This window comes from Symphodus melops (assembly GCF_947650265.1).
Source record: "Symphodus melops genome assembly, chromosome: 5".
Taxonomy (NCBI): Eukaryota; Metazoa; Chordata; class Actinopteri; order Labriformes; family Labridae; genus Symphodus; species Symphodus melops.
In genome coordinates this window covers 1444360-1454186 of record NC_136695.1, presented here as the reverse complement: position 1 = coordinate 1454186, position 9827 = coordinate 1444360, and the positions used below count along the sequence as shown (strand labels likewise).

The following is a 9827-nucleotide window of genomic DNA, read 5'->3' as shown; positions in this document are numbered from 1 at the left end:
CCAGCTCTGCATGTGGTGGACACTGTAGCTTCAGTGTTTAGCCAGCTCTGCGTGTGGTGGACACTGTAGCTTCATTGTTTAGCCAGCTCAGCATGTGGTGGACACTGTAGCTTCAGTGTTTAGCCAGCTCTGCATGTGGTGGACACTGTAGCTTCAGTGTTTAGCCAGCTCTGCATGGGTCTGTAAAGCTTTCTGCGTTCTAACCTCTCTCCATGTTTCATCTCCAACATTGATCCTAGTTTGAGCAGCTTTCTGCTGCTGGAGCTTATTAGAAACATGCAGAGGCTTTTTAGCTCGGGTACAATCACTTCTATCTGAAGCAGTTCCACTGCCCGCTTCCATCGCTGCAACACCTGTTCACCTGATAACTGCTCTCATATCTGGCAAACCCAGGGGCGTTCAAAACATCATGTATCCAGAGTTTGATGGCACTAAAAAAAATCTAAAAAAAACTAGTTTTCACCACATGACCTCAGTTTGAAATAATGTTGACACAGAAGTAAGAATAACACACACATTTATTAAACACACACATCGTCGTCCTCTCAGTCTACTGCTTCTTCTTCACCACGTGGGCACAGTCATATTTCCCTCGCACCACTTTGAGTTTTACTCCGGGTAGATCCTGCGTCCTCCCGCCCTCCACCAGCACCACGTTGTGCTCCTGCAGGTTGTGTCCCTCGCCGGGGATGAACGCCACTGCCTCCTTCCCGTTAGACAGACGAACTCGAGCGCACTTCCTGTTCGCAGAGTTGGGCTTCTTGGGTTTCCGGATCATGGTCTTCAGGACAACCGCCTTCAGCTGGGGGCGTCCGAACGTGGCGCCGAGGGATTGAGGGGGCTGTTTGGGCTTCCCCTGCCGGTGCATCTGGTTCAGGGTGGCCATCGTCCGGGAGAGGAGCGGGGCCGACCAGGCTGATGCATGCTGGGAGGCTGCAGAGAGGAAAACATTGTTGTTTATTTAAATAAATGGAACATCTCGATCACTACAGATTAAAGAATCGCCATAAATACTACATTACCCATCAGCCCCAGCTGCTGCTGGCTGGAGACGAGTTTAGCAAGAGATATTAAACGAGAATCAAAATGTAAAATTCTGGTATCACGACGACCCTCGAGCACATACGACACAACGACCTCAACCCGACCGCTCTGCACATGCTCAGTGACGTGTGACCATGAGGCGGGCGTTCAAACTGACCTTGGAAGAGAGACGTCAGCGCCGGTCTCAGGATCCACAAAGAAGACATTTCTAAAACACAACACAGGAGAAACAGTGAACAACACTCAAAAGGAAATCTGAGGTTCAACTTTTGTTTGATAAGACACCAAAATACAACAATATAAAGATGAAATATGACATTATTGATTCCCATGGTGGAAATTCAGGTATTGCAACAAGAACACAGAAATCAAAACCCAAATAAAATATTAATATAAATACACAATGAAGAAGTGATGTGCAGTGAATGGCAGGTTAAAGTGACCTGTGTGTGTTCAGAGACAGCGAGTCATGTAAACAGCAGGTTGACAGTTATAAAGAATAATATAATATAGTGCAACAGACACAATATTCAGTTATATACTGAAGTGCAATATACAGAATATAAATATAACATAATAAATGTATAACTAACAACTACTGGAGATTAAAAACTACAGAAATGAAACAGACAAATGCTTGATGAAGTTAACTTTCAGTGTCTAGATAATGATGGTTAAAACAGATAATGTTATATATATATATATATATATATATATATATATATATATATATATATATATATATCATATATTTATATATAGTTATGATGGTTAAAACAGACGTAATGTTGTCAGGATTTAAAAGACTACCTCAAGAACAGTATAACAATCATAAAGTCTTAAAGTCCTCTTGTCCTTCTGATGAGACAAAATCACTAACTTTTAGATTTGGTGACTGGAGTTTTGTTTGTTATTGATTCAAATCGTTCCGATGGGATTAAATCTACACAGTGATCTTAGTGTTGTTACACATGACGAATTAAAAAGAGATCCCCAAAGTTTATTTTAAATTATTTTAGTTTCTTTAATTGGTCACAGAAAATGTTCCTTTGAGACATGAACTCTAAATGACAGATTCTGCTCTTTCGTTGGTTCAGATAATATAAAATACTAAACAAATAATGTAGCTGTTATTAAAGTTATTATAATTAAACATTGAGTTTAAATATCCTCTAGTCAAAGTCAACATGGCTAAGCTAACGTTAGCTTCCTGACGGTGTACTGGTGTAAAACGTGACCGTGTTAAGTGGTGACAATTACCGGAAAGAGTCAGAGGTTGTCGTAGATACAACACATGTTAAAGACCAAAGGGTAATAACATCTCTCTTATGGTAATGTCATTAAAAGCAGCAACATTCATTCAGAACACAGACTGCAAATATTAACTCTCCGTCTTTAATAGTCACGACAACCACATAAATTCACCACTTAACACGGTCACGGTTTAGTCGGTAACACCGGTGTAAGAAACACAGAGGTTATCAGGTGTTGTCGTTTCTCTACGTACCGGATCAAAGAGCCGCGGTCAGATTAACTCTCCGTGTAGATACAGAACGATCTGTAAATTAGATATTAGAATCTGTTTTTATCGCATACTGATTAATAAAAACCACCCAAGGTCTCCACAGGGCAGCGCGAGCGACGTAAAGGCGTGTGCCTTCTTCTTCGTTGGTATGGAAGCAGTTAGCAACCAGCTCGGAGGCATTTTACCGCCACCTACTGGACTGGCAGAAAAAGACACCACAGCCAGTGAGATTATTTTACAGTTGATCAAAAATGTTTAAATGGTAGATAATTTAAGATTTAATTGTTCTTTTTAATTTCTGATTAATCAAAGCTGTTTTACACCGCAGGTCACACCTACACATTCACACACTGATGGTAGAGGCTGCTGCAGAGTCCATCAGTATTAACTCATCCATTCATACACATTCACACACTGATGGTAGAGGCTGCTGCAGAGTAAAGAGTCCATCAGTATGAACTCATCCATTCATACACATTCACACACTGATGGTAGAGGCTGCAGCAGAGTGAAGAGTCCATCAGTATTAACTCATCCATTCATACACATTCACACACTGATGGTAGAGGCTGCAGCAGAGTGAAGAGTCCATCAGTATTAACTCATCCATTCATACACATTCACACACTGATGGTAGAGGCTGCAGCAGAGTGAAGAGTCCATCAGTATTAACTCATCCATTCATACACATTCACACATTGGTCGTAAATTTTCTGATTGGCTGCTCGCAAAAATGCTTCCTGATGCGATCTGATAGTAATAACACAATGGAGGACTTTAGTGCGTCCGTCTTTGAGACTTTGTAAACCATCATCGGCGCGTCCACAACATTCACACAGACTATAACAAGCTTAAACTCTCTGTGGCTTCTGTTCGCCTCCATAGACACGTCGCATGATAACAGATCTGCTGAAACAGGTTTTCATAGTTACTTAGCTCTGGTGATTCTCTCCTTATCTTTAGCTCCATGTTGGAACATTTGGTCTCAATCATGCATTCGGTTTTATTAGCGTCATTATGTTACAGTCAGATTAACTGGCAGCTCTGCAATCAAACCTTAAAATAAGAAGACAGATAAACACAGGAAAGAGTTAGAAGCTTGTTTCCATCTGTAGTCAAAGGCCAGGCCATAGTCAACCTACCACAGTATATTACGTGCACCAAACAGACAGGACAACAACCACAGCCTGAGTGATGTCCCCCGTTCCTGCAGGGGGTGCTGGAGTCCCCCGTGTGTCCCTGCAGGGGGGCGCTGGAGTCCCTGTGTGTTCCTGCAGGGGGCGCTGGAGTCCCCTGTGTGTTCCAGCAGGGGGCGCTAGAGTCCCCCTCAGGCTAACTTTGAGTCAAGCTAACGACAGGCTGAGAGCTGAGGCGGGTTTTAAGCCTCCTGACAAACCGTTACACGGCGCCCACCTGTCAATCAGCTCAGCTACACGCCTTATTGTGAATAACTCTGATCCTTCATCCAATCAAAACTGCTGAGTCATCAAAACATTCCCCCCGTACAGTGTGTGTGGATGGAGACATGAGCTAATCACACCTGTTTGGTTTTTTGAAGCAGGCTGTAAACATGTTCATGTCTGCTGTAAAAACAGGCTGTTTGAATGGGTGTGTATGTGACTTCCTGTGCTGCTGCAGCCAGCCTCTAGTGGACACTCCAGGTACTGCAGCCAGCCTCTAGTGGACACTCCAGGTACTGCAGCCAGCCTCTAGTGGACACTCCAGGTACTGCAGCCAGCCTCTAGTGGACACTCCAGGTACTGCAGCCAGCCTCTAGTGGACACTCCAGGAACTGCAGCCAGCCTCTAGTGGACACTCCAGGAACTGCAGCCAGCCTCTAGTGGACACTCCAGGAACTGCAGCCAGCCTCTAGTGGACACTCCAGGTACTGCAGCCAGCCTCTAGTGGACACTCCAGGAACTGCAGCCAGCCTCTAGTGGACACTCCAGGTACTGCAGCCAGCCTCTAGTGGACACTCCAGGTACTGCAGCCAGCCTCTAGTGGACACTCCAGGTACTGCAGGAGTTTACACTTCAGCATCAGCTTCATTTTTCAACTGAGGTTGCCGCTTTTGTGAGGCAACGTATGAAACAGATACACACCCCAATAGACAACTAAAGCAAGCAACAGCAACAACTAGCATAGGACAAATTCACAGACAGCCACAAGGGGGCAGCAGCAGCAAGGGGGAGCAGGTTTTAGTGCTGATAGATTTGGTTACTAATGAGCTACTGATCCAAATGAGAACTAAACGAGTGTGTGTTCAGCTCTCTGAGTGTTTGGATGTTGAAATACTGTTGGAACATCTGCGATGTTGATATGTTTGGATAAGAGCACGTGATTCTTTAGGGTCAAGTCACGACAGCAGACGTGTTTTATAAGGATGAGGGGATGTGACGGATCTGTCAAAATGATGTATTGAAAGCTCTCTGTGGACTTCAAACTAAGCTCAGTCTGTGAAGTGACGTGTGAAAAACATGCAGCAGATGTATTTATTGACTGTCAGCTTTATTATCGTGACTTCAGAACCACTATCAGTTGGTCCGCTGATAATCGATGCTGATCAGTGAAATCCCCTCTGATAAGGACGCATCAGAGTCGAAGGTTTCGTCCTTCACCCGCACGCAGCTGATCTCAATCAGAGAAACAAAGTTACACATTAAACCGGAAAGCAGCCGCAGGTGTGCAGACAGGTGAGCTGCAGCCAGTCCGTCAGTCTGAGGCGAAGATGAAGATGAAGCCGGAGCTGCTCCTGGTCGTCACTGCGGTGATCAGCGCCGCCGCCATGCCTCTAAACGAGACGTCAACGAGGAACAAACTGCTGCTCATCTCCTTCGACGGCTTCAGGTGGGACTATGACCAGGACGTGGACACGCCGCACCTGGACCAGCTGGCACTGGATGGAGTCAAGGCCAAGTACATAACCCCGCCGATGCTGACCATGACCTCCCCGTCCCACTTCACCACCATCACAGGTACTGTTCAGGGTTTTTTTGAGTCACCTTGTGCGTGTTGGTTTTCTTAGAGAAGGGAGAGAAGAGACTCAGGTTCAAACTGAACAAACCAGAAAGTTTAATAAAGCGAGGAGATACAACGCAGATACCGAGGGCGTTGTCTCAGCTGAGGGTCGACCTCACTGACTCGCACGTCAGCTACCAAAACCAGAGAGTAGACCCCGAGTGTCAGAAATCACAGGATCATACACAGTAGTAAGTTGCCTCCTCTAACATGTTGGTGTGCTGTGTCAGCAGAAGGTTTAGCAGAGATGATGTTCGTGTGTTAGCTTCTGATAAAGTGTCCTTGAGGTGTTGCACCTGGGGAAGACAATAGAGAGTCTGTGCTGCAAGTTTAGAGCAAAAGGAAGAGGCCCATATAAGGACATATGGAAGAGGCACATTGGCCTAACAGTACAGTTATTTGTTAAATGGTTATATAGTAGCAACATTATATTATCTTTAATCGTGAAGTTTTTATAGGTTTTAATAACTGAAATTTCCCGTGGCAAACACAGAGAAGTGGACCAGCTGTTCGGGGTCGTAACCATCATCTCTGTAGGGATCCTTTCTGTGATGTGGTCACACATGGTCTGACATGGCGCCTGTCTTTGGGGTCGGGGGGACACTTTTAGTTGATACGCTCTGATTGGGTTTCCTCTTGTTTCCCGTCCCGTTAGGCAGATGGGTAGAGGATCACGAAGTCGTCCACAACATGATGTTCAACCAGAAGACGAACCTAAAGGTTCCCCACAAAGAGACGCTGAAGCGATCGGAGTGGTGGGACAATGGGGTTCTGCCGTTATGGATCACAGCTCAGAACCAGGTGAGTCTATGATAAGGCTTCATTTTAATGGAGGGAAAGACTTGTTTAAGGTTTAGTTGGGTTTAAAATTTAAATTCATGGGTTCGTAATGACTCAAAGTTTAAAGAACAGAACAGGATTAATAAAGATTCTTTGCACTGAGTTGATGGAAACTTAGGCTGGGAACACATTACACGATTTTTAGGACCAATTCTCAGACCCCCTAAAACTGGGATAAGACTCATAACTATAATTAAGGGGGCGGCTGTGGCTCAGTTGGTAGAGTCGTTGTCTCTCAAAATCTGAAGGTCGATGGTTCGATCCCCAGCTCCTGCAAGCAACATGTCCGATGTGTCCATGGGCAAGACCTCCAACCCCCAATTGGCCCCCCCCCCCCCCCCCCGCTGCATCAGGGCTGTACTCGGGCGTCTGCTCTTGTAGTCGACCGGTTGGTGCTTCTTTGTGCCTTTGAATTCCCCCACAGGGATAAATACAGTTTAAAGAAAGTTACCTCTTGCTGGCCATGTATGAAGTCAATTGCAAAACCAAATTTAAGTTTAGGTGCTAAAGAATGGTAAAAGAGTAGAAGAGAAATAGTAAGAATTCAGATTTAAGGCATTTGTGTTTTGTTTCATTTTTTAAATATTAGGTTAATAAACTACTTATTAAGCTAACGTTTAGCTAGCTTGTCAAATCCGCTGATTAGATCGATGAAGCACAACGGTCGTGAGGTCAAAATCAACCGACCGCGGTGTGGTTAGCTTGTAGCATAACGTTAGCTTTTTACTTCTCTGGGCTGCATTAACTCTTCAAACTTCATATAAATGATGTTCATCTGTAAAGATTATCAGCTGAACTAAACAGCATCAGAAACGTGTGTTTGACACACAGATTATTTTCTGCAATGATCCAAAATCCAAAAATCCCAGAGGAGAATTCTCCTTTATGGTGACGCTACTTCCAGGTTGGCCTACAAAAATGCGTCATCACTTTGTCTATAGTGAAGCATTTCGATGCGTAGGGTCAGTTCTTCCTCCCGGGTTGAGGATGAGACCAAAAACAAGTTAAATGAGAATAAATACAGCAGGACAAAAATTATGATTCTTCCGATTTTTATGTAAAACTGTAAATTATTTCTCTCTGCCTCTTGTTGCCTTCAGGGACTGAAAACTGGCTCCTTCTACTTCCCAGGAGGCGGAGCGACCTACGGCGGCCAGGCGGTCTACAGGTCGCGGTTAACGGAGTCGGGCCACCCAGACGACAACGAGACCGAGTGGCAACAGAACATCGACGAGGTGATGAGCTGGTTCTCTGAGGAGGACTTCAACCTGGTGACGCTGTACTACGGCGAGCCGGACAACGTGGGACACGCCAAGGGGCCGGACCACCCCGACAGGAAGAAGATCATCATGCAGATTGACCGCACCATCGGCTACCTCAGGGAGGCGATCAGTCGCCATCACCTGAGCGACAGTCTGAATGTCATCATCACCTCCGACCACGGCATGACCACCGTCAAGAAGCGACCACAGGTGGACGAGATTATCCTCAACAAATACCTCAATTTGATCCAGCACGCCAGCTTCGAGATCCTTGACTACGGGGGTTTCGGTATCTTGACGCCGCGGCCGGGGAAGGAGCAGGTGGTGTTTGACGCCCTGTCCAAAGCGCCCAATCTGACAGTGTGGAAAAAGGACGAGTTTCCTGAGAGCTTCCATCTCGGAAAAAGTAAACGGCTGCCTCCCATCGTGATCGTCGCAGATCTGGGCTTCAACCTGAACTCCGTGAGTACTTTTGTGATCGTAGGCCAAATCCTTACCGGTCTTTGGAACACTTTTTGAATGTCTCGGAATCTGAAGCTTTTTTTGCTCGGTCACACACTGGGTGGATTCTGGATTTTAAATCAGGACCACCACTGATTGGCTAGTTTCTACTGTGATGAGAAGGAAATCGTCTCTCTTTAAAAGAACAAATTACTTAAATTCATTCAGAATTCGATGTTTATCCGCCGGTCACGGACACAATCTTCCCGCTGTTACGGCGGTGTCAGTGACACGCCTCCTGCACACAAATGAAGATTTTTCTGTGATATTTATTATCTTGGTCCAGTCTTGTTCTCACCCTGCCTGGATCCTGGTCTTGCCTGGGTCTCAGAACACTCTAGACTCGGGTTTGTCTTGGTCTTGAATTATACTCTACAGGATCAACCGTTAAGCCGTGCGTGCGGTTTAGAGTCCCACCACTCAGATCCTGTGATCATCATCAATCAGCCCTGATTGGTTGGCTTTGCCACTGAAACCACCTGACTTCCTAAATCTCCATCTTTGTTTTTTTTCTTCCTTCAGAGATTCATCGTCTACGTGAATAAGGGAGATCACGGCTATCATAACGCAGAGATGGACATGAAGACCATCTTCAGGGCCTTCGGTCCGGACTTCGACAAGAACGTGGTGACGGAACCGTTCGACAGCGTCCACATTTACCCTCTGATGTGCAAACTGCTGCAGATCCAACCTGAACCACACAACGGGTCGCTGACCCTCATCGAGGACCTGCTCAGCGGTGAGTCTTTGTTTCATCTTCTCACTCTGTAAGGAGCGACGTGATCAGACATGAAACTTTAGATTCTGGTCCCGAGTGGTCTGGATTTGTTTGGACCAGAGAAGGTAGGCGGGGCTTTGAAGCCCCCCCCCTCCTCCACACGGATGTTTTGGACGCCCCTCGGTTTGCCAGGTCTGAGAGCAGCCGTGTAATAACAGTCTGTCAGAGCGCTTTATGCTAACGTTACGTGTTTTTGTTTCCAGGTGGACCACCGAGAGCTCGTCTGTCCGCCGCCCTGCTGCTGCTGTCGACGCTGCTCGCCATGTTCTCGCCGCTCTAACGGAGCCGCCATCACATCTCAAATATGAACTGAAAGCTCGTCTTTTATCTTTGGTGTTTTTAGACATTTTATCTTTGTGAACTTTGAGTAATATTTAAACAAAGAACCAATTTATGACTTTTGTTTTTATTTGATTAAAGGTAATTTATTGGTTTGTGCTGAAGCGTCTGTTTGTACGGCGGATAATCATTGGACGCCATCGGCTCCAATAAAGGAAACATCTTCCCCTTTACAAAGTGGTGTTTATGTTCTGTTCAGCACCTGAAGATGACTCGGTGTGTTTGTAACATGTGAGCAGGTTTAATCTGAGCGATGAGCCGACACATCTGAAGCCTCTCTCTGATTAAAGCATAGATCCAGGGCAGGTAGAATAATGGTGTCTATAACTTTAATATCCATGTAATAAATATGAGTGACCTCAGAAACACTTAAATACACAAGATCAGTCTCGTTGTTTTCTCCTGTTTTGTGGTTGATTTTATTATTTCACATTTTGTAACGACAGATTTTGTGTTTTAAACTCATCTGAAGTGAAAACTACAATAAAATCTATTTTAAATTAGATCTATTTTTTTTTCA

General features: G+C 45.2%; 2 protein-coding genes across 2 annotated transcripts; one reads left to right on the top strand and one right to left on the bottom strand.

Moving 5' to 3' along the window:
- Nucleotides 1-502: 502 nt before the first annotated feature.
- Nucleotides 503-2743, bottom strand: mrps12 (mitochondrial ribosomal protein S12). The gene is made up of 3 exons (XM_079343772.1): nucleotides 2552-2743; nucleotides 1202-1252; nucleotides 503-933 (listed from the first exon to the last, which is right to left on the bottom strand). Exons 2-3 carry the CDS (start codon nucleotides 1248-1250, stop codon nucleotides 551-553), a joined length of 432 nt encoding a protein of 143 aa, XP_079199898.1. The 5' UTR covers nucleotides 1251-1252; nucleotides 2552-2743; the 3' UTR covers nucleotides 503-550.
- Nucleotides 2744-5286: 2543 nt separating this feature from the next.
- On the top strand, nucleotides 5287-9810 carry LOC306824063 (ectonucleotide pyrophosphatase/phosphodiesterase family member 7). The gene is made up of 5 exons (XM_079344022.1): nucleotides 5287-5544; nucleotides 6243-6388; nucleotides 7528-8151; nucleotides 8713-8929; nucleotides 9172-9810. The coding sequence occupies exons 1-5, from the start codon at nucleotides 5298-5300 to the stop codon at nucleotides 9246-9248; spliced, it is 1311 nt and encodes a 436-aa protein (XP_079200148.1). The 5' UTR covers nucleotides 5287-5297; the 3' UTR covers nucleotides 9249-9810.
- Nucleotides 9811-9827: the final 17 nt, after the last annotated feature.